Source organism: Thunnus albacares, chromosome 19 (assembly GCF_914725855.1).
Source record: "Thunnus albacares chromosome 19, fThuAlb1.1, whole genome shotgun sequence".
NCBI lineage: Eukaryota > Metazoa > Chordata > Actinopteri > Scombriformes > Scombridae > Thunnus > Thunnus albacares.
Window position 1 is genome coordinate 17,460,211 of NC_058124.1, and position 25,491 is coordinate 17,485,701.

Here is a 25,491-nt window from a genome sequence, read left to right on the forward strand (position 1 = left end):
TATATAAATCTGAGGGATTGTTATTTGTTTTTGCACGTTAATACAATAAAAAATGGTTTATTTATAGCCTATTGCCAGTTAACTCCAGCTAAGTGTAAAAACTGTGAAGAAAATATTCAAGATGGGCCTATAGAAGAGTAGGAGGTGTTCAGTGCTGTTTAAATATAGATAAATGTATAGATAGGTTTACTTGATGTAGAGTGTTTGTTCGCAGTAAGCATGAATTCAACTGGTAGTTTAAGAGGAACACCAGTTAACCTTCAGGGGTCAGAGGACTATGGCTGCAACTATTTTCATTATCGATTAATTGGGAAATCATTTTGTCTATAAAATGTCAGAAAATAATGGAAAATAATCTTGGTGATGTCTTCAAAAGCCTTGTATTGTCTGATCAACAGTCCAAATATCCAAAGATATGCAGTTTACTTTCATTTAAACACAGTAACACTTCAATCCTCACAATTGTAGGTGTCATTTAAAGCTCTTGTCTCAGGAAGGATACAGTATAGGGCTGCAACTAATGATTATATTCATTATCAATTAGTCTGCTGAATATTTTTTTAGTTAATCGACTGGTTGGTTTGTCAATAAAATATCAGATAATGGTGAGAAATACCCTTAATGATAATTTCCCACAGCCCAAAGTGACATCTTCAAAGCCCAAAGACATTGAGTTTATGGTCACACATGACAGAAAGTTGGAACCTGGGAATAGTTTGCATTCTTGCTTTTAAAAAGAGACTAAAACTATTATTCCATTATCAAAATAGTTGCTGGTTAATTTTCTGTCAGTCGACTAATCGTTGCAGCTCTGCGGAGGACTGATTGTGTCATATATGATGGAGGGAATTTGCAGTATTCTTCTTAAGTTGCAGGACACATAAACACATGATCACATTAGTATAGTAAGAAACTGGCAAAAGATGTGTATTTTTATTGTGATGTAAAATCTGACTCTGTTTCTCTGACAGTGACTGAGATACTAATATTGACCTTGAACTTGTAGTTTTTTGCTTTCAGTGAAATTTTAAAGTCAACACCACACAGTGTATCGAACAGCCTCATTTTAAATCCCAGTGACGTGATGAGCTCACTGCTTTTCTCTCTGATTCCCTGTCTTACAGGGAAGAGTAACGCCATTTTCACACTGTATGTCCTGCAGCCCAACATCCCTGCAGACCTGAGGCTGTAACTGTTTAGATTTCTTTGTCTTTGGTCACTCATGTGTCCTTTTAAAGTAGCTGACAGTTTCTGAATAAGAATCAGAATAAGTCCTGTCTTCGCTGCCAGTGGACGTGATGAATTGTGTCTGTGCTGTCTCACTCGAATAGCTGCACTTAAAGCAGCAGACGCATCTTTTAGTGAACCCTGAACACACTCACCTCCTCATCACTACTCACGTATGTTGTTTATTAAAGAGTCCCATCAGTTCTTTCTTAGGTCCACATATGATAAAAATGACAATATGCATATGAAAGAATTATGCATATTTAGATAAGTTTATCACAAATGCCAAGACAAGTACATTTAATACAAATTAATAATGATAAGTAAAAAATAAACATGCCTAAACAATGTATTTTTGGACTGTACAAACAGTAACAGCTGTTTTACACTTCGGGGTGCCAGATTTTTATGTGTTTTTCTGCTCAGCACATGAATGATCTTCTTAGTAAATGAGGTCTTGTAAGTCTGTTATAAGGCTGTAACTGACAAGTTATACTGGCCTGTTGTGTGTGTATGATGATGTTTTAAAAAGTGAAACTAGAGAACAAAATCTACTGTCAACCATGGCAACCTGTGTGATTTGAATAATAAGAATAACAGGATAATAAAAAGGAGATGTGGAACAGCTCAACACAAGTGTAACTGCTCTGTTGTTTTCTGTATTAGTTGCACTTTATTCTTGTTTTGCAGCTGATAGTAAAAAAAAAAAAAAGTGAATATGGGAGCCCCAAAGATGCTGAATATACATGTTTAAGGATTAAGGATAGATAGGTAGGTAGGTAAGTAATATGTAAAGAGTATTTTGTGGGGAAAAAAGGTCACAATTTAAGTCTACATTAGGAACCATGAGTGAGTTTTTCATATATACTTTTTGGCATTTTTATTATAAAAGAGGTTGGAACTCAACTCTGGTTACATGTGTTTTTAAATCACTTATACCTCATGAAAAGATTGAAAAGATAGACTATATAAAAGATGATGAAAGAAATTTAAATAAAAAAAAGATTGTTAGAATTAAATTTAGATTTATTTGAGTTTTGTATATGTATAGTGGCCATGAATGTTAAAGGTCAATCCACACAATATGGGATTTCTAAAGTCATATTTTTTCAGTTTTTTAGAGGGAGGAAACAAAACGTTATTTAAAAAACTCCCATTTGATTGCTGTCTGGCACTCGACCAACTATTCCTTTATCACAACAATTTGATATTAATATTAACAGATAATATTTTATATTAACTTGAAAATACATTTCTTTGCGGGTTGAGATTTAACTGTGTTTTCTGTGTAAAAAAAAAAAAAAAAAGCTGCACCCAGCATGAGAGTCTGAACAGTAAAAGTGATGAAGACGTTTTAAAAACTGACTCAGACCAACAGGTTCACACAAACGCAACTAACCGGTAACTAGTTCAGATAAATAGGCTACAGAAACATAATTGTATAATCGTCATACGCATAAAAACACACACTTTTAAAAATTCCTGTTTTATGAAAAATAGCCTAGTTTTTCTCCCCGTGCACGTGCCCTCACAGTTTATCTTATAGCTTTAAAAAAATATTTTTTCATAGCCTAATTTTTAGAGACATTGAGACAATTCGAAACTTCTTTTTATTATCTAATAATAAGGATCGTGCACAACTGAATTTTCAATGATCGATCCTTTAATGTATAATATCCAGTTACAAATAAAAACAGATACTTTTTCTAATTTTTACACAAAATATATTTATCTTAGTTTACTACATTTTTCGGCATAAATGTGTGCACAATGATTTTTAAATTTTATTGGAAACGCTTTGATTGCTCCTGAAGTCACAAAAGAAATGTTGTAAATGTAACGAGCATCTGAATTGCGCCACTGCCAAAAGAAAAAAGAAAAAAAAAAGAAATTCAAAAAAATCCAGTTTCCTTTATTTAGGCTACATTTATTGGCTGAAGTATTGTGTTATCGCGTAGTTCAGATTTTCTATTAGATTCAGGCTATTTCAGTCCAGTAATTGTTTACTGGCTTGTTAAACATGACTGTGGGGTCAATAGTTTCAGACGGTCAGCACTGTTGCTTCTAGCTAATCAATGGCTCTTCATTTAATATAAACTAAAACTATTCTATAAGAGATATCGAATAATATAAAGAGAAGGATATAGGCTATATAGTTCGACCATTTTCCATTTTTGAGATTAAAAACTTGAGACTATATTATTTTATTCTTGTCTTTAATTTGCAGCGTGCGTTGAAAACATGTTTCTGTTTAAATGTCACAGCTTTTATAAATGAAAACTACACTAAGTTGATCATTAAGTAGCTGAAGTCCAGTCATTTGGAATTTTTGGAAAAATACAGTTAATTAGGTTGTAGCTGAATGGTTGGATTGATTAGGGAAACGTCCTATAAGAGCAGATCTCAGATGAAAACTGTAAATCTGTAGGATTGAAATGCTGCAGGACAAACTGAGCTTTAGATATCATAACAACAGATCATCATTGTGAAGCAGTCTTATGAGTTTATGCATATAATAAAGAATAATACGCATTATAGTACACAGAGAGGTTACAGTATGTAGTTGACTGCAGGTTATAATAACAAAACCAGTCGTTTTATAGCACATGAAAACGGTTTTGGGGTTAAAGTGATTGATCCTCTATCATATATCCCAGTTTGTGTTTACAGATCAGCTGCTAGTAGAATATATGTTAATTTTTTCCAGTTTTGGTTAATAAATTGCATGGCTTTTGTTCCTGAAGCAGACTGATGAGCTCGAGTAGAAAAGACTAAAGACTTAATTTTCTCTCTGGTCTACTGCTCCCACCATGTGGTGTGTTTGTGTATTACATCATCACCACCGAGGGTTGTTGATATCTAACTATCTGCTGCCCCATCTGGCCAAAGAGTGTACAGTAAAGTGTAAACTTCTGGACTGAATTAGTAACTGAGATTATTCAAACATCAATAATCACAACATTGATTCTTTACTTCAGGGACATACAGACAATGTTATCATATGTCAGTGGTGGGCAAACAGCGGCTTGTGGGCTAAATCTGGCCCTCCAAAAAAATATTTGACTCCCTAACAAGAGCTGAAGTTTTCCCTTTTTATAGTTTACATCAAATATTTTACTCTTCATAAATCTATAGTTGATTGTAAACAATGTAAACACAAGGCTCGTGTAAATTTACAATAAATATGACCTCATAACATCTTATAAATGTACAAAAATGAATAACAGGGACATAATTTGGCCTTTATGACCACGACAGATTTGTGTCAATAACTGTATAAGGCATGGTTTATTGTGTGTGGATAAGCGATCAGTTACATTTCTAGTCTCATATACTGTATGTTTATGGTAATAAGTCATTTTTGCATAATGAGTATTTAACATAAGCTGCTGTAAATCTGTTAGTCCTCATTTACTAATGTGAATTATGACATCAGCTCTCAGATATGACCATAAAACTGCTTTTATAAATCAGTTTTGTTCTTGAATGAATTACAAGAAATACAGAAACATGTTAAAAACACATATATGTATGTTTTTACCTTATTTTATTATAGTTTGGGTATTTCGGTTTTTTTTTTTTGTTTTGTTTTTTTTAAATTTTCTACACCTTTAATTAAGGTTTATGTTTTGTATTAAATTATGGTGTTAATTTGTTTTTTCCTATATAAAGCACTTTGTAACACTGTTTTAAAAGGTCTTATATATAGAAAATGTATTATATATATATATATATATATATATATATATATATATATATATATATTGTCCCTTCTTTACCTTTATAAAAAGGCAAAATCAATAAAATATTAGTCATAGTCGTTACTGCCACTAACTGAAGACACAGACCAGCAGTACCTTGGCTCTTTTCTTTGGTATCCTTGTCTTCTCCAAACCCATCACCACTGTTTTCTTTTTTATTTAAACCTTAAGAAAGAAAGGCTTCCCACAGACTATAATCAAAACCACAGATTTTCCTCCATAATCCTCTCCTCTGTTCTCATTTGCATCCTATGATACAGTGTGGTGTATGGTTTTTGTGACATTTGAAAACACATTCAGCGTTGCCCAGTTTCATCATCGTAGGTGGAACACACAGTCTTACATATAATGGAGCATATGGCGTTATGTCCTTAACTAATAAGTCAACAATTCTATCATGGTATGCAGTGTAAAGCCCCATGTCCAAAATACTTATTGTTATGATGCAAATACTGAGCTGTTAGGAAACCAGAAGGAGCCATGGAAGCATATAGCAGGAGGTGGACATGTTATCTGATTTTAACTACAATAAATGTCCTCATGAATTATTTAATTCATTCTGAAACATAAATAGGAACAGACTAATCAGCAGCGAAAAATAGAAAATAGCTCCATCCAGAGCTGAAGTTGTTGTAATTCAACTTTAAATGTCCAGAAGCACTAGCTGGCATTAGCTGATGTTTACTGCCTGGATAGAGTAGATGATAGAAACAATTACCCATTCAGTGACTCTACCGAGGTCATTTTAACCCCAACCCATTGAGGTCAGGCTGACCTGACCACACACACACACACACACACACACACTCTTTTTCAGTGCAGACCTTTCCATCTCACAAGGGAATTTTTCAGGAGTGTTGCTCACTGCAGCTTACATCCCTCTGCAAGCAAATGCTAAGTTAGCACTGGCTAAACTACATGATGCTACAAATGAACTGCAAAACTCTCATCCAGACGGTGTGTTTATTATAGCAGGGGATTTCAATCACGCCAACTTTAAGACTGTGCTCCTCAAATTCTATCAGTTTGTGGACTTTTCCAACCAGAGGAAATAATAAGTTAGACCATGTCTATTACAATATGTCAAATGTTTACAAAGCATCGCCCTCGTCCCACCTTGGCCAGTCTGATCACATTACTCTGTTCCTGATCCCGGCATACAAACCCCTCATCACCAGGATAAAGTCCACTGTACAGACTGTCAGAGTCTAGCCAGAGGGAGCCATGTCCAGACTACAGGATTGCTTTGACAACTCAGACCGGGATCTGTTCAAACGAGATGCCCCTCAGAACAATCACACGGACTTAAACAACTATGCGTCCTCCATCCTGGACTACATTAACTTCTGTATGGACACTGTTAAGAGCTTTCATACATTCCCCAACCATAAACTTTGGATGAAAAGAGATGTTCAGAATCTGTTGAAGGCACATGATAATGCTTTCTGTACAGGAGATCCAGTGGCTTTTAAAACAGCCAGGTACAACCTGAGGAAAGGCATTAGGGAAGCAAAGTGCTGCTACAAAATGCAAATAGAGGAGCATTTTAACAGCTCAGACTCCTGGCGTATGTGGCAGGGCATTAAAGCCATCACAGACTACAAAGGTAACACCTGCCCAACACACACAGCAAACTCATCTTTCCCTGATGATCTGAAATACTTCTTCGAACCGTACAACAGAGACGACAACCAATCCATCACCAAGCTGACACTGCAGGAGGCTCCATCTGGTGCTGGGCTCCCACGAGGTGAGACGGGCCCTAAGCCACATCAACCTCAACAAAGCCACTGGACCTGATGGGGATCCTGGATGGGTCCTGAAACACTGTGCAGGACAGCTGACAGCTGTGTTCACCAGCCTGTTTAACATCTCTTTGGAACAGGCCACTATCCCATCCTGCCTCAAGTCTGCTACAATGATCCCTGTGCCAAAATAGACAGCAATCAGGTCCCTGAATGACTATCACCCAGTGGCCCCTAACCCTGATAGTTATAAAGTGTTACGAGTGACTTGGTTTCACATACATAAAAAGCAACATCCCTTCCTCCTTGGACCACCGCCAGTTTGCTTACAGGGCAAACAAGTCAACTGATGACGCAGTCTCACTGGCCCTCCACATTGCCCTGTCACACCTGGAACAGCACAACATGTCCGGAGCTATTCGTTGACTATAGCTCTGCTTTTAACACCACTTTTCCCAACAACCTGGCCATCAAACTAAACAATCTTGGCCTCAACACCCAACTGTCTAATTGGGTTCTGGACTTTCTTACCAGCGGACCACAAACAGTGCGCATGGGTAAGCATTTCTCCTCCCCCATTACACTGAACACCGGAGCACCACAGGGCTGTGCACTGAGCCCCCTTCTATTCTCCCTCTTCACGTACGACTGCAAACCCATCTATGATTCCAACATCATAAACAAGTTTGTGGATGACAGCATCATGACAGGTAGGATCATCAATAACAATGAGTCAGCCTACAGAGAAGAAGTTGAGAACTTGCAGAGCTGGAGCTGGGACAACAACCTTGTTCTCAACCCAAATAAAACAAAAGAACTGCTATTGGACTTCTGGAGACTGAAACATAATGGCCACAGTCCCATCATCATCAGCAGTGAGAGGGTGGAGGCAGCTCAGAGCTTCAAATATCTTGGAGTCCACATCAGCCAGGATCTGTCACGGTCCATCAACACAACAGTGATGGCCAAGAAAGGTCTTCAGAGACTTCACTTCCTGAGGTGCCTGAAGAAAGCACAACTTCCACATGTCCTTTCATTACATACTGCATTACAGCCTCCAGTACATCATCAAAATGGCTCAGAGGATCATCGACTCACAGCTCCCAACACTAGAAGAGATTTTTCAGAAGCCGCTGTTGCCGCAAAGCCATGAATATCTGCAGAGACCTGACCCATTCCGGCCACATTATCTTCACCCTTAAGCCGTCTGACAAGCGTTACAGAGCCTTGTATGCTCACACAACCAGGCTGAAGAACAGTTTTTATCCACTGAACACACAACGCCCCACTACATTACACACATTTAAACACATGTTGATCATGTGCAAACGTTCTTCCTGGCACGGACTGATATCTCAAACACTGTGACTGTTTATTATTCATCTTACCACTCCTCAAATTCAATAACAGAATTATTTATCAACCGCTGTGACTGTTCTTTATTTCAATACCTCCCTTAACCATAATCTGTTCTGTGCAATATATCTTCAAGTGCAATAATCTGTTCTATGTAATATTTCTCCAGACTGCTGCACTACTAGTTCCACTGCTCCCAGTACCTGACATTTTACTTTATATTCTGTGAATATAGTATTTCGTTCTTATCTATTTTTTGTATCTTATAATATATAGGGTCTATTTTTTATTCTTAATTAGGCATCTATAGAATTTCTCCAAACAACATTTCATTGTACTTGCACAGTGACAATTACCATACGAGGCAGCTGGATTCACAAGATCACAACATCATGAGATCATGCAAGAATCCATCTCGTCAGCCCTCAAGTTTTGCGCTCGTGTCCGGGACTAAACACAACCACCATCGGTGGTTCGGACCAACCAGCTTCCTTGCCGTGTAAGACAGTAATAGACGATGATAGACAGATAGTTCATCCAATCATCTGCCAAGTATTTTTTGAAAGCGCCTGCCGTTTCCAAACAGTTTCCATGGACGACTTTCTCAGATGGTTCTGTGTAACAAACCATCTGACGCGTCAGAGTTACAGTAATAATAAAGTTCTTATCTTATCTTACGTTGCTGATTTTTGTTTATGTTCACATAACTCTCTGGCCCTCAGATCAGAGGTTGTGTTTAGTCCCAGAAACAGCTGGGATGAGTCATTTTACTACTTGAGCAGAGTCTTCTTCCAGCAGCACTTCACACATTTACAATATAGGCTAGAAGCTTTTACAGTGGCTCTTATTGAAAATAAGCCGTCCGTCTCATTCTATTTGGTAATTTCTTTGGTTATTTCCAGTGATAACAGTGATACACTCATATGATAACAAAAACATGATTTTTTAACATTATTATTTGATAATTATTTTACTGGATAACTCATAGATAATTTATTTCAGCAAGAAGGAGAGCCAAGACTTTAATCTATTTATTGTTACAGAATCTCACAAATAGCTAGAAATTGCTAGAAAACACCTTCATGAGTAACTAGAGTGACAAGTAGCTCGAGTGTCCACGATAAAAGGAGATCATGGAAGAGTAACATGATGGCAGAGTGGAAACGTGGACTGTGTGTGTGTGTGTGTGTGTGTGTGTGTAGGCAGCAAAGTGGGGTAGACCTGCATGAAGAGCACTTTGGCTAGTTTTTGTCATTACCACAGTTACCACAAAGCACATTTACAGGCATGCAAATGGAAATACAATCACAATCACTGCTCAGGTTTAGTCTGTCACAAGAATGGAAACACATTTTTCAAACAATAGACTTGCTTATTATGCTGCCCTTTGTTCAGGTTACTCCGACCTCTTCTGTATGTTGAACTATTTTCATGCACTGGTAAGATTATAAAGTGAGATTTAATTTTTGGGTTGGGAGATATGACAAAATATATAACTTGAGATGACATACATTTTCAACTGCCATACTTTCACCCTTTAATATCTCTGATTGTAAGAGACCATTGTTGGCAATTGTTGCCAATCAGTGAGCAGGACTGCTTTATGAAAACTGGATTATTTTTGCATCAGTGTCAAGTATTTAATTTGCTAGATTATTCTTTAATAGGGGATTTTATTACCACTCCAAATCTGATTGAGTCCACAATCAAAGTTGACTGAAAGCAATAAATATGCCAAGATAATTAAATTCAGTACAATAGTCCTCTAATACATAATACCTTTGTGAGTCTTATACTGCTCAATATCTTTTTATACTTTGTCTTCCTTTTAAATTAAAAACATGCTCAAGAATTACAAAAATCACATATATGAATTTGCTTAACATCCTGTGAGTGAGTCGGAAATGTGTTTATTAAACTTTATGGTGGTTTTTGAGGCTGTAATTTGTGGTGTTGTCGCAGTGTATCACACTGTATTGTGAGGTGTTATCTGTGCATATCTGCTATAAATATACTGTATCCTTTAAACTGAATTAATGCAGGCAGTATGGAGCTGATCATAGCAAGGATGGCACGCTGCTTGGATAATTAGACGCAGTTCTAAAGTGCAGCATGTTTATTAAGAATGTTATTGCAGTTTTAAAAGAACAGGATTAACAAATAAGCGTTTTATCCATGTAGCACATCCTTTTTTATAATCTCTTTGAGATGAGCTTTAACTGACTCATGCTTATCTATTGATTTGGTTTTCTCTGCCTTCTTTGCATTCTTTCAAAATTCCTTAATAATGCTATCAGAAGAGGTCTGGACTTGTTTGACTAAACTTGTGAATCTTAATTTGACAAAACTAGTGACTTGTGACTTCACTTGGACTTAAACTTTTTTGACTTGGGATGTCTTGATATCCTCCCCAAGCCCACTGATCAAAAATGTTGTTAAAAAGTGTTCTGTGAATAAATTTGTCCTTTTCCTGACAAATAATCAATCCATCATTAGCCGATCACATTGTGTGAAAAGGAGGGAAAGATGGAAAGGTGCGTTTGTCAGTGCGGACAGACAGATGATTATTAGATTCAAATAAAGACTACGAAATGGAAGACAACATGCAAAACATTAAGCTCGGGAATATCAAATGATTCATTGTGTCACAGCAATAACACACCAAGGTACACCTGATGATTTGGCATTTACGTGTTATAAAGTTTATTTCTAAAGTGAAGTAATAAGTAATTTAAAAAAAGTATTCATTGTTTATGTACTAACTGTTTAAAAAGGACTCAAACACATAGTTGAATTGGGATTTTTAGTCGTGACTAAGGATTTGTGTGACTCTATCATGTGATTCTTTGAGTTTTCTCCTCTGGTTCACTGTTGATTTGGGCCACTAAAGTACTCTACCTGTCTGCAGTCGCAATGTTTCACCACTCCAAAGTCACAAATAACATCCTACAATTCAGCAAGTTTAAGCAATTTTACTCTAAAGCTTTCCGCAGCTGGTCCAGGACATTTAAACAGATGCCCACTCTGTTCTTTTAAGGAGCCCGAGGCCAATTCCTTCACGAGTTTCTTCAGCTGAACTTTTCCTTCCTTTCACTGCCTGATCTCTCTGCTCTCTGCACCCTGCATTTCATTTCTCGAGTCTGCCTCTGGACAGAAGTTGAATTGCTAGTCGCCACTGGACTTCATCCAGATGACTTCATGAACTTCTCAAAACTTACAGGTCATCATATTGATTTTTGGGGGGCATATGGGTTCCTTTAACATGATCTCTTTCTTTCATCCATAAGGGAAGACCTGCTTTTAATCCTCTGCAGCTCCTGGCCCACAGTAATGTCCATGCCTGCAGCCTGAGCTGGTTGTTGTTGTGAGGTCTGTCTATGACTCATCTCTGTGCCTATTTGTAGCTTATAGGTTTGAATCCAACATATCAAGCCAGCCTTTGATACTGTGTTTCTAATCCAAGATGTCCCTTATGAGGCATTTTTCCAAGATGTCATGCGTTTTATCTCTGTCAGCCTCTCTATTCCCAGTAGTCCCCTGCGCTGGGTCTGATACAGCATATGGTTTTAAACTAGGACACAAGTCTGCCTAGAAACCAGAGAGAAGAGAGATAGCTAAGAATAATGTGGGCAGCACGTTACTAGAAAAACAATGTTTTTAAAAGCAGATGCTTTCAGAGGCACTTCCATGTGATCTAAGTTACATGATGAACTTGGCCCGCTAGTTTCCCCTCGGTAACCATTATTCAACTGTCACACCCAGGTTAACATATTCACGTGTCCCTGGGCAAAAAATACTCTGCTTGAAATAATGATTTGTGTCTGATATCATTTTTTCCACATAAAAAATTCAATTACCCCGTCAAAATATTTAAAATGACACCTACTCCCTATCCCCTTATTGAAAAATCCAGGATCTATGAATATGCAGATGTTGTTCATTTTTATGATGCAACATCTTTTCTACTTAACTGAAGAGTCCATTCTCAATGTTTGTGCACTGGAGGCTTCAAGTCTCCACATCACACTTCTCCAAACTAGTTGTGACGTCACAAATCATGCTCACAGGTACATGTCTTAGACTCAGATTTAAAGTATGCAAAGAGAAACTTTCCCCTTCCTGCAGATGAATGTGAAAACAGCCTTCTAGTGTCAAACTCTGCATATATATCGTTCTGCACAGTGAAGCTCAAACATCAAAGTGAAGTAACTATAAGCAAAGCACATTTTTGAGTGGAGGGCGACTTTAAGTACAGTGTAGGTAGCAGAAATGGACCATGGCAGCTTCATGATACACTCAGAAAATACTGTGTGTTGAATACTTTGTGGTGATTTATCTAATTTCATGATATACAGCTTTACTAAGGAACCACAATATACAGTAAATTAGACTGATAAAGGTGCTAAACTAGATTTGATTTTGCCACAGGGCCCCTCTACAAGACAGTGCCACAAGATTAAGTAAAAATACAGAATATGCTTTAGTTGATATTGTACTACAGTGGTGTGAATTCCCTAACACAGGTTTCTGTTAAATTATAAAGTTTCTAAAATTTTTGAGGAAATATATCAGATGTATTAGTATTTTCAAATGCAGACATTTGTCATCTTTTAAGACGCTCAGGGAGACAACATTGGTAACTTCACAAGAATAGTTCTAGCAGGTTTCTCTTCAACAGATATGCCACATTGTGAAAAACCCCTTTAAAGTTCCTGTCAGTATTTCTCATTGAAAAGAATGAAACTGCTGCCAGCAAAGTAACAAGCTCCAGTAGCTCACTGCCCGCAGAACCCATTTGAATGAAAGTGGGCATGGTAATAAGCTGTTTCTCATCGGAAAAGAACAACACGGATGATTTACAGTGTTACCACAGAAACGGCACTGTTCAGTATGATCAAAACAACACCAGTAAAGGAAACATGCCACATATGTAAATCAGAATCAGCTTTATTAGCCAAGTATATTAACACATACATGGAATTTGGCCTCTGTTTTCAGCAACTTTTAATTTACTTTCACCCAATGCAGAGAACAAATTTACAAGAGATTACAAATGAAGATATACAGCGAAACAAATATTAATAAACCTAAACCTATAGTTGATCCATACAGGCAAGAGCTGGACAACAAATTATGTACAGGTCAGATTACTATATATTACTATATATACTGTATACAAGGTTGTGGTACATATAGTGCAATTGCCCCGGGGGTTCCTGAAGGCCACTGTTGTAGTAATTTGATGAAATGAGAATTTGTACCTCTATAAAATAAATATATCAGTCAATATTATGTTTATGTGGTGTATGTTCTTGAATAAATTGGATTGTAATCACAATATTGAACATTAACTTGGGACATTGGTCTGGGGGATGGAATAGGGGGCCATATTCAGCCCATATAGGGTTCCCTGTAACTATTGTATGAATATAAGTGTTTTTCTGCATATATTAGTATACACTGTGCTATCAGTGATGAAAGAACTACCCTTCACTTAAGTAAAAGTACTTAAGTAAAAGTACCAATACAGCAATGTAAAAATACTCCAAGTAAAAGTCCTGCATAAAGAATCCTATTTAAGTAAAAGTACAAAAGTACAAAAGTATTAGCAGCAAAAATGTACTGAAAGTATTAAGGTAAAAGTACTGATTTCGTACCTCTTATTGATATATTATTATATATGACATCATTAGATTATTAATACTGAAGCATCAATGTGTAAGCAGCATCTTACTGTTGTCACTGCTGGAGGTGGAGCTAGTTTGAACTACTTTATATACAGTTAGTTGGTGTAGTCCAGTGGTTCACAACCTAATCTTATCTTATGACCCAAAGGGTCATAAGATAAGTCTGAGAGGTTGTGAGATGATTAATGGGAGAGGAAAGAAGAAAAAACAAAGTTCTGATACCCAAACCTATTTCCAGTTTTTGGACTTTTTCTCTAATCTTTTATTTTTGGTGAAATATTGGATCATTTGAACATTTATTGAAATAAAACCATGTGAGAAGTTTAGAGGGAAAATCACTATTTGGTGGAGCTGTTAACAATTCATAGACATCTGAAATGTGACTCTGACTACACAGACACTAGATATCACTAGACATCAAAAGCTAAAAAGGTTGGAAACCACTGGTTTAATCTTTAACAATGTGTTGTATTTTAAAAGCTTGTTATATTATAAAGCTATAAAGCTGTCAAATAAATGTAGTGGAATAGAAAGAACAGTATTTTCCTGTGAAATGTAGTGGAGAGGAAGTATAAAGTAGCATCAAATTGGAAAACCTCGAGTACAAGTACCTCAAAATTATACTTAAGGACAGTACTCGAGTACGTGTACTTAGTTACTCTCCACCACTGTGAGCTTACGTGTTGTATGTGCTATTTCACAATGTGTGTTGCACTATTAAAAGTACAGTAATATTATGTAGAAATTCACAGAAATATGCATTTTTTTGGACATGGACGTGGGCATTTCAGCAGCCAATGTCGATACCATAACGTGTGACGGCATGATAAAGAAGGTCTAGGAGGACAATTTAGACCATAAACACCTCACAACATTTAACATTTCTCTTTTTTAGCAGCTTTAACAGGCGGTTATTTGTCGCTAACAGTGCTGTGGTGATTACAGATGAGGAAAACAAATGGCCTAGCGGGCTCTCTTATGGAAAGCAGGCAGGGCACAGTGGGGCGACAGTGACATTTTCCCCACATGCAAAATCATGCAAAAGGTAAATACTGAGGCGGAGGGATACAAACACTAGTGCAGAACATGGCCGTCACCTCCGTCATGTCCTCTCTCACAGACCGGCCCCCTTCGTCGACGGCGCTCGCTGATTGGACGAGCGGCACGCACGTCAGCTTCTTATTGGATTTCCGACAGGTCAATCACGGGCTAATGTCAATGACGTCGATCATACACTGGGTACACTGAATCGCCTGGGTGGACAGTATAGTTACTTCAACATTAAATGGAATAAAATGCCGCGGATTCATGTAAATAGAGACGTCGCTTCAGCGTAATTAATTAATGTGGCTTAATTAAGACAGATCACCTCTGGAGCGGGTGGTGGCAGAGCTATTTTTGGTTTTATATCAGCAATATTTCAGGGTAAGTGGAGTGATACATTTCCTTCCTGCGTCTTTTTTCCTCGCTCAGGAGCACAGCCGCTTGCTTTATTATTTAAATATAGCAAAGTAACAAGAAACGCTGTACAGATTTATATTACAAAGAGAAACAGAGTTCATTTGAGTACAAAAATATCCGTTATGTGATTTAAAAGTAGTCCGTGCTCCTGCTCGCCAAGCCGAGTAGTATGGAGAGGAAGGTAATGGCTGTCGGTCGGGCTCGTAACTAGAAAATTGTGAAATGGCCTGTTTAGAGTGGCTCGTCCTCTGCTCTGTAAATTATAACCCGGTTATAGGGTCCTAAAGGACGGCGTATAGTTTGGTAAAACAAGGACACACGGTTTGATAGCAGTCTTAGCTCCACAACCTGTCAAATTAGATCCTGTAAATATACCTGTGTGGCGTCAGTGGGCCTACTCATGTCTCCAGACTCCCATCTGTCATAATGTTTGTAGCATACAGCAAAGAGTCCTGCTCCCACTTGATTTAAGAAGGAAAAAAAGCTATTTAACCCCATGTGGATGTCCACATACCAGATCTAACATGGTCTGTAGTGTAAGGAGACTTAACTACACATATAAAAGAGCTATTGTTCAAAGCTGTTCATGCAGCTGCATTTTTTTTTTTACAGCTCTTGAAGCTTCACTTTAACAAGAGCCTCAAGAAAAATTATATTTTTCCTGCACTGGTTTAAGTTACTGTGACATAAATGACTTGATGAGATTTTGGCTTTGGAGTAGTTTGGATTTTGCTCAAAAGACATACACAAAACACCAGATGCCACAGGGAAGGAAAGGAAGCTGCACGGCCTTATATTATTGTGTGTATATATATGCATTCTTTTAACATTAAACTTAAATGAAAGCTTCCTCAGGCTCAAACAAATTAGGGCACTGATTATGGTTGAGTATGGAGCTGTATGTCTTCGGTGGCTGCTGGCATGTGCACAGGAAATCAGCAGCCATGATTTCTGTGCCATCCCTTGGCAGATACCAAAGCTGCTGGGCTAGAAGTAGGCCAGTTTGACAGAGTGATCCACCATGTGAACCGTCCCTGCTGATGGATTCATATAAACATCTGTTGGCAACGCAGTCCTGCTGATTGAGAACACAGAATCAACTCTCTACCACTTACCTGTTTATTATAATACCAATTTTGGATTTAGTGCTTTATGCTTAATTTGCAAAGTAAAAGTGAAGTTCTGCTGATCCCAAATTTTCATCTAATTTTTGGATTGCAAAGTCCCATTTCTCTGCTGACCTCACAGCAGGATCAAAATGTTGTCTGGCCAAAAATCTTACTGGCATCAACAAAAAATTTTATGGAAATGGTTAAAATAACAACACTGTTGAAACTTGCAGTTCCTATGGGTTGGACTTTGAGCTGACAAAGCTGCGAACGGTTGCCAAGATGAACAGAATTTAACCAACCAAAGGGTTTCTCAAAAGCAGCATTTATATCCTGAATTGTTAGCGTCATTTGTAGTATTGTCCTAAGTCTCTCAGGTGAGGTAAAGCCCAGCAGAATAGACAAAAAAGTAATCACATTTGATGTTTTATCACATGTTGATGGCGTTTGGAAGATTTAATATAAAACAAAAAAAATGTAAGCTCATTTTGAAGTGATTGTCTTATAAATAGACACAGTAGTATACACATTTCATTTTAAGTTTGAATCCCTCATGTTCCTTTGGGCATTTCTACACTGTTACGATCTATTTTCCTTTTTGTAAAGTTGAAAATAGTTCCCTTAAACTGCCCTCTCAGGAAAGTAATGATCGCTAGATGAGGAGGAGCATTTTCCATCCAAACATGTTAAGAAATATGTCTCACAGGAACACCCCACTCAATGACTTCAGCAGCATTTATTGGGCACATGTTCGATCGCTGCAACAACTTTGTCTTTTTTTTCCAAAGGTTCTTTGAGAAAGACACTGGCTCCTGTGGCATATGAGCATCAGGCAAATGCCTAAAATATTTAATTAGGATGATATTGCAACAAAAAGGCATTTTTTGGAACAGAACTGGAGATTTTAAAGGGGCAAGCATTGATCTGTTTGCTTGTGGTAATAGCTTTTAAAGCTTTTATAGCTTTTAAAGATATGAAGGGAAATGCAGAGGCATTCAGTGAGATGTGAGAAAGATGTGTTTCCATGAAAAATAGTTATTTAGTGAGGTATTATAGTTTTGACATAATGTGTTTTAATGGCAGTCATCTTGTAATTTCTGTTCTCAGCAATATTTAGTGGTGGTCTCAGCAGCTCAGTTCATCAAACGCTGTTATAGCTATATTGCACAACATCATAAATGACATTTACGCAATAGGTAGCTCTGAAGTACTTCTGCTTACAGTGTTGTATAGTTTAATTATTATCAGTTTAATGTTCTGTGAAAATGGGCAACTGTATTTAAAGTAGATAGCGTGTAGAGTGAAAACGATTTAATGAATTAGTAGATTGACAGAAAATGAATTGCAAAAATGATTAATCTAAAGTAAAAATACAAAACATTCGCTGATTTAACTTTTCAATTATGAGGATTTGCTGATTTTCTTTGTTATATATGAGAATAAATTGAAGGCATTTGTTTTGGACTGCTACTTGGGCTCTGGGAAATTCACAATGTGTATTTTTACATTTTCACAAAAAGTAATAATTGAGAAAACAGGCAGAATAATTGATTGTTAGTTGCAGCCCAACAGTGTGTAATGCTTGTAGGCGACATGAACATATCCATCTTTCATCACTAGATGTTCCTTTTTTGTTGTCATTTGAGTAATGTTGATGCAAAGTCACAAGACAACGTGAGTGCAAATCAACCTTGGGGAGTGAAGATTGAGCCATTAAGGCCTTCCTGAACCCCTCTCTGAGAGCTGTGGACGCGCAAACCCAACTGCAAATCACGACTGAGGCTGCGACCATTTATCTCAGGGCTTTGGCACATTTCATTGGCTAGTGCATAATCCGCTAAAGGTCACTTCCACTAATTACACTCCTCCAAAACAGACGGATGTCTACCCTGAGCTTGATTGCGCTCTCCTTCATCAGAAGAATCTTCAAGGGTTGCATAACCATCACTTGGATGATTCAAATAACATATGCACGGTTCATTTTATTACTAGAGTGACCAGATGCCTGCTCTCTTAAGATAATGAGGCAAACGTTGCCCAGCCAAAAGTCATTCATTTGCCACAATTATACTCTTTAGTGTCTTAGATTGACTCGTAAACTGTGTCTTTTCTGCTTCTTTGGGTTTCCGTATGTCACCGAGCAAGCTCGGTTTGGCTGGGTGCTGGGCTCAGTTTTAGCCAAACGGCGACCTCATTATCTTGGCGTCCAATCAGTCCTCCGGCCAGCTCCTAATTGAGCCATCAGCGCCTTAAGGGGGAAGAGGAGGGATGAACGTGTCAATTACAGTAATGAGGGGGTAGCCATGCAGAGGGCAGTCAGGGGGATGGAGGCTAGACAGAAGCCTTGCAGCGTAGCCCCATTCTGGGCAGTTCACGGCTAATCAAAGATAATATTTTGGCCTAACAGTGGCAAACTTGGCAGAGTCAGCAGAGAAGAGTATTTTTTTAATCATTTTTCCATGTAGCAGTGGGATATTTCTACATGTCTTGTTGTGATAATTGTTTAGAGTTAGTGACTTACAGTTATAGCTAATGAATGATCTATGATGATGTCCAGCACTGCTGTAAATGCAGATACAGCCCAGCACGAATGACATCATACATGACTCTTTCTTTCAAGTATCGTCTAAGTTTTGAGGGTTATCCAGATTAATTGCAGGGTCTGTATATAATGTTGTTAGGAAATGGCTGTCATTATAGGGGTTTAAAACACTTTTAAAGTCTCTTATCACAGATTGTTAACTGGCTGTTGAATGATAGACAGAAAATTAATCACCAAACATTTTGATAATCGATTGATTGCTTTAGCTATTCATCAAGCAAAAATGCTGAAGATTGAGCAGTTCCAGATTTTCTCTGTTTTATTACACTGAAAATCAATTAAATTTGGACTGTTGGTCAGACAAAACAAGAAAATTAAAGATGTCACATTGGATTCTTGGTAATTGTGACTGACATTTGTCACTTTTTTGTAACAATAGGTAAACAATGAATTGATTCATTGAAATAAATAATTGACAGATGAAACAAATAATGAAAATAATTAGCTAGTTGCAGCTGTACTATGATATGTATCCACATATTTGTGTTTAGCAGGAAAATAAATACACAAATAAGGTTACAAATTGGTGATTTGGTGTATTTATTTTCACAATAACCAGTAACATACCAACTGTGATTGGCCGACTTCCCAGAAAACGCCTCGGTTTCCAACCAGCCTAAGTCATTTGTAACACCTTAACACCAGACAGGAAAACGACACCTATTGTCTTTTCAGTCCGTCACTTCATCCTAAAAACATTTTGTTGACTCCTTGTTCTTTCTGATAGTGAACCCTTATCCCCATTCTGTTGAATGGTTGATGGTTTGTGAATACACCAGAGACAACAATGGAAATAGGTCTAGGACTTTATTGTTCTATCCCTGACAGTCTGATATGCTGTATTTTAAAATATATTGAAGTGTTGTCAATTAACCTAAACTAGGGATGCACCGATTTTAACGGTTTCTCTCTATAATGATTGATACCTCAACCTCAGGGTATCTGCTGACACTGAGAACCAATCCAACACCAGTGCTCTTTTTCCCAGATTTAAAATCTGTGTACCACACTGCGTAGAAATCATTAATCTCATTTTTATGTTAAGTAACATAAGGACAGGGATTGCTGTAGTGTCTATACAGATCTTCCCAGTAAAAACTAGTCTACAAAGTGAGCTGAAAGTCACCGATAAATGGTTGAAAAGCATAGCTGCAATTCAAAGTAACCATTGTATGAATGCAAACTTGACCAAACCTTCTGACAAAGATATAGACCAAGCGTAAATATCAACATATCCAGGGTCACTATGTCTGTAGGAATTCATATGTGCAGCCTCAGATCCATGTCAGCCACTGTTGTGAACTATTCCAGGAAAACCATCCCATATATTGAGAGGGTATTTGAGGCCATTTGATATAGTTGTGGGGGTACACCTGTTATCCAGGGAGGGTTGACTTGACGACTTGGTTGTACAGCAAAGTCTGGTTGCCCTTGATTCAACCCTCCTTGGATAACCATGACCTCCTGGAGAATATTCACAGATGAGGTACACCTGTTTAAATGCACGCACCATTATTTGAACTTGATCAACATTAGTGATAGGCTGTAATATTTTTGGAGTTGTTATATGCTGCTGTTGACGTGTTAAACGGCTCTTAGAGTTGAGCCTAACGTGCTGAATTTAAGTACAACTTCTGATTAACTCTCAAGCTGGCCACTCTCTGAAGTGTTAAAATGTGGTTTGTGGAGGCCCCATGTGCACTCCAGTGGCGTTTTCATTTTTTCCGTCTGGCCTAACAACAATCCCACAGGAAAGCATGGATGTGGAGGGGTCAAGACTGGAGGAAAAACTTAACACAATTGCAACAGGGCTGAGGTTATGTGTAGGAGGAAGCATTGGATTTTAGTGAAGGTATTGTATTAAATATATCTTTGGTGGATGTAAAACAGGTCTAAACTGAAAGCTTGAAGGTGTAGAAAATGTGGTATTACTGAGAAAGTTGCGGTCTACAAGTAGAAACTAGTTTGCTGTCAGTTATTTTCATGGGATTGATTTGTAGTCTTATTTTGACTTTCAAATGTGTGGCTACCCGATCGAACAAGGTCACATTACTACTCCTTAATTAAGGACATTAAACACATGCATACAAACAAATCCATGATAAAAATGTCAAATATGAAACCAAATAAAAGGCATAAAAATTGGTAAAATTGGTTCAGTGTTGGTGAAGATTGGTCAGACATTACATGTATAAGTTGGGAGTTCTACATTAGTGCAGCCAGCCCAAATGCAAAGCATCATTGCATCTGATGGAGTTTATTCAATGGTCGAAACCAAAGTTTTGATTATTATACTGTGCAGCTCTGCTGTAAAATTAACTCACAGTTGTAGGTGTCATTAAAGTTCTTGTCTCAGAAAGGATACAGTATAAGGCTGCAACTAACAATTATATTCATTATCAATGAATCTACCGAATATTTTTTCAGTTAACGGATTAATCATTTTGTCTATAAAATGTCAGATATTAGTGAAGAATGCCCTTTATAATTTCCCACAGCCCAAGTTGACGTCTTCAAATGTCTTGTTTTGTACAACCAACAGTCCAAAACCTGAAGAGGTTCAGTTTACCATCACAGAAGACAAATAAAACCATAAAAATCCTCACGTGAGAAGATGAAACCAGCAAATATTTCACACCTCTGCTTTAAAAATGACTAAACTTGTTGTTTCTGTTTATTCTACAGAAATGTGTAGGAAGTTTTAGTTCAAAGTATGTAGTTGACAAACATACATGATGCGTTACATGATCTTAAAGATGTTACAGTTGACACACTAAACCAAAGGACACGACAAACTGCTGCTGGATGTATTAATATCTAAATATTCTTGAGCTGAAGTGATTAGTTGATTAATAATTGATTAGTTGGTTGACAGAAAATTAGTTAAAACTACTCAGATGTTCTAATAATTGTTTCAGTTGTTTTTCAAGCCAAAAAAAGACTAAATGTTATAACTTGTGAGGATTTTCTGCTTTTCTTTGTCATGTATGATAAATTTAATATTTTCTGGTTTTGGACTGTTGGTCAAATTTGCAGTTTAATTATGTCAGCATGAGCTCTGTAATGTTGTGATGGGTCCTTTCCACCATTTTCTGACAAATAATTATTCACTTTAAGAGAACAGTTGTCAGATTAATCTATAATGATGGCATGATTGAACTCAAATAATTGTTCTTGAATATTTCATTAGGGTAATTTATATTCTGAATTTGTAAGTCTTTAAATTCTAACCTATTATACATTGCAGTAATACATGCAGGAATATCACTTTGTGTACAATTAGACATTTGACTGAAACAGTTCAGGTACATTTAGTATCTAGTAACATTTTTACATGACCGTCGGTGATTCAGCCTGCACACAAAGATGACTAATCAACCTATAACGCAACCTAAAGATGCGAGAAGCACTTAGTCTGCTTTTATTGTCGTCAGTCTACTACTCACCTCTACATTTGAATAAATAAACCAGAGTGGAAAGATGTGCGTTTCCAAACATTCACGTGATCATATTTTTATTGATGATGAACTGCCACATTGAGTTTCATTATTGCCACATTGAGTTTCATTATTCCAACAGTCAGTCTTTATGAAAATCTGATCAATAACATCTGAGTTATTGTGCGTTACTGAAAGATAGATGGATGAGTCAAACACCTTGATAGTGAAAGCGAGTTTCAAAGTTACTGCTCACAGTCGAGAAGTAGTCTGACACATAACCTCCCGTAAAACAGGAAATTTTAATTCGTTTTTTTTGAAAGGGTTAAACACAAGATATACAATGTTTTCATTAGTGAGCGCCTGAGGCTAGCTGTTCCCTATTGTTTCCAGTCTTTATGCTAAGCTAAGCTAACATGCTGCTGACTGCAACTTCATACTTTACAGACGGACATGACAGTGGTATCTCAGTACGAATCAGGGTAATTCAGCGTATTTCCAAAAGTGTTAAACTACTCTTTTAAAAGTTTTACCAGTTAAACTTGTGAATTACAGTACATTTTTGCAAATTTTGGAGCATTGGATGAGATCTGCGTGAAATAAACAATGAAACTCTGAACACTCAGGGTGACCATAGAAACTTGATTGAGATTGTTTGTCTGGTTTGTGTAAATATGTCCTAAAATCATCCCCCCCAAAAATAATCAGTCTGTTGACCGAGAGGTTTTCAGCGTTCTGACATTTGATTTGGTCAGTTTTGTTGTGCAGCTCTAATTCAAAGGCCAATATCCAGCTTCTTCTGGACAATCAGTTATGATTACTATGAAAAGCTGTTCAGCTGCCCACACTGAGGCCTGTTGACTGACATCCATGTCATGGTGAAGATAAAGAGGCTGTGTGGAAAAACACGCTGAGTGTTTTGTTGTACATTGTGACGGCTCACAAGTTCAATGCTGTGATTGCAATAAATAAGTTTCATCATTAATTCACTTATTAATCTGCTTGACCTGGCCACACTTTTGTACACGATCAGTTCATCATTTAGCCTATAAAATGTTTTAAAAAAATATGACAAATGTGGAGTTACACAGTGACGTCTTTAAAATATCTTATTATTATCTTAATATCTAACATAATGCACCAGGTAGCATGAAGGGAGTGATGTTGGACAGCTTAAAAGAGGCAAGAAACTCTGCATTTAAGAAGCAAAGGCAGTTTGGGACTTATTTTGTAATAAATGACTTAAGTTCATTATCAAGATTATTATTAGAACTGAAACAACGTGTTGCTAAACCAATACGTCGATTGACAAAAAATTAATTGGCAACAAACTGTCATTTTTTTAAGCAAAAATATCCCATATGTATTGGTTCCAGCTTCTAAATTTGTGGATTTCAGTTGGTTTCTTAGTATTTTAAAGTAGTAAATTGAATTTGGGGTTTTGGAAAAGGTCAACTCGGGGTCTGGAAACTTGTGATGGGCATTTGTCACTATTTTCTGATATTCTGTAGACCAAATGTTGAATTGATTCATTTAGAAAATAATTAGCAGATAGACTGATAATATTTTTTGAGTGGAGGAGGACTTTAAATAACCTTTTCTGTCTTCCTCTTACAGGAGAGGAGTGACGTCCTCCTCACCACAGCGACTGCAGGGAGGTTTTTCAGTTTTGTCCCTGCTGAGCAAACGATGAACTGAGGACCCTCCGACTCCTCAACCACACACATCTCTGCATCACCCACTTTTCACTCTCTTTGCCTGTCGGCGAAGGGGTCGACCTCGTTGCCTCACCACACCTGGGCAGAGAAATGCGTGTGCGCCTGTATCCTGGGATGCATGACTGTGTCTGAGTGTTTTCGGGCTGAAGTAAGAGGTTGTAGGCTGCGCTCCCTCTCTCACCCTCCGAGAGGCACTTCTCCACTTGACTGACTACGACATTTGCCTCCACAACTGCAAAGCATCATGGGTAGGAAAAAGATCCAGATCCAACGGATCACCGACGAAAGGAACAAGCAGGTGAGTGTTGACTCAGCATCAAATACCAAATCAAGAACCAGAAGTTGGCATCAAATATCTAGTTTCTAATCTTAATGATTTCAGTTACTCAAATGACAGTTCCTTATTTAAACCACAAAATCTGCCAATTTTAGACCTCAGGTCTTGTATGGCTGCTGTTAACATTGAACATTTGAGAACTTGGGTTGTTTTTTTTTTAGAATGAAAAAATGATGTAGGTTTTGTAGAAAAATATTTTACTCTAAGTAAAGCATCAAAGAAGTATCACTTTGGTACTTTGGTATTGGTACTGAAACTTCACCCAGCCCTACTATTGTATTATAATTATGGCAGATTTAAACCTGAAGTCTGTTTTTGTTGCCACTGCTGCACAACATCATTGTTTTAAAGTGCCGCCGTCCTGATAGTAAAGAGCTCTTTATTTAGGACATTTCTTTAATGCTACATCCACACTTTCCGTTTAACACGCATACATTTATGAAAATGCTGCTGACCATGTTTTAGTTTGAAAACTCCGGGATTGCATTATAGTCTGGACAGACGGAAACAGAGACTTTTGAAAATGATGAAGCAGACATCTACGGTCGCTTCCTGATTGGGTCTTATCAATTACAACGTGTCCTTCCCTGATTCGTCACGCCCCTATCACGTGGTAATGTTTTCCGCCGTCTTGACCGCCTTATACTCATGTGTTACTTTCTGTAACAGTTCAACCTCGTCATCGGTCCAAGCAAAGAAATCTCTGGTCTTACTTTTCGCCATTGCTGTTCTTCCTCCATAGTATTTTCTGCAGCTAAGCAACCAACCGCAGAGTAAACAATCTGCTTCCTGTTTACACCAGTGTGCACATGCCCAGTGTAATGGTCATGTGATATGCTTGTTTTGGCGTGTTAGTATGGATGGAGATTATTTCTGAAATGGTGCTAAAATGCTCATGTGGACAGAAATCGTTTTTGTTTTAAAATGCTGTCTGTATGTAATGTAATGTGTAGACTAGTCTAGTCTAAATTATTAATACTTACTATTATTATTATTTAATTATGTATGAAATATTACATGACTGATTTAAAGTTGGATTTAAAGTCAGAAA

At 37.4% G+C, this 25,491-nt stretch overlaps 1 protein-coding gene across 3 annotated transcripts in view; it reads left to right on the top strand.

The window, feature by feature from the left end:
• The first annotated feature begins 14,975 nt into the window (after nucleotides 1–14,975).
• Nucleotides 14,976–25,491, top strand: part of LOC122969491 (myocyte-specific enhancer factor 2D homolog) — a 35,996-nt gene continuing 25,480 nt past the window's right edge. For 2 of the 3 annotated variants that reach the window (XM_044335194.1, XM_044335195.1), the window contains exons 1-2: nucleotides 14,977–15,201; nucleotides 24,003–24,401. In XM_044335194.1, the coding sequence (XP_044191129.1) occupies nucleotides 24,348–24,401 (54 nt within the window). In that variant the 5' untranslated portion in view covers nucleotides 14,977–15,201; nucleotides 24,003–24,347. Of the gene's footprint in view, nucleotides 15,202–24,002; nucleotides 24,402–25,491 lie in introns of all 3 variants that reach the window. The other variant, XM_044335192.1, reaches the window with a different exon arrangement.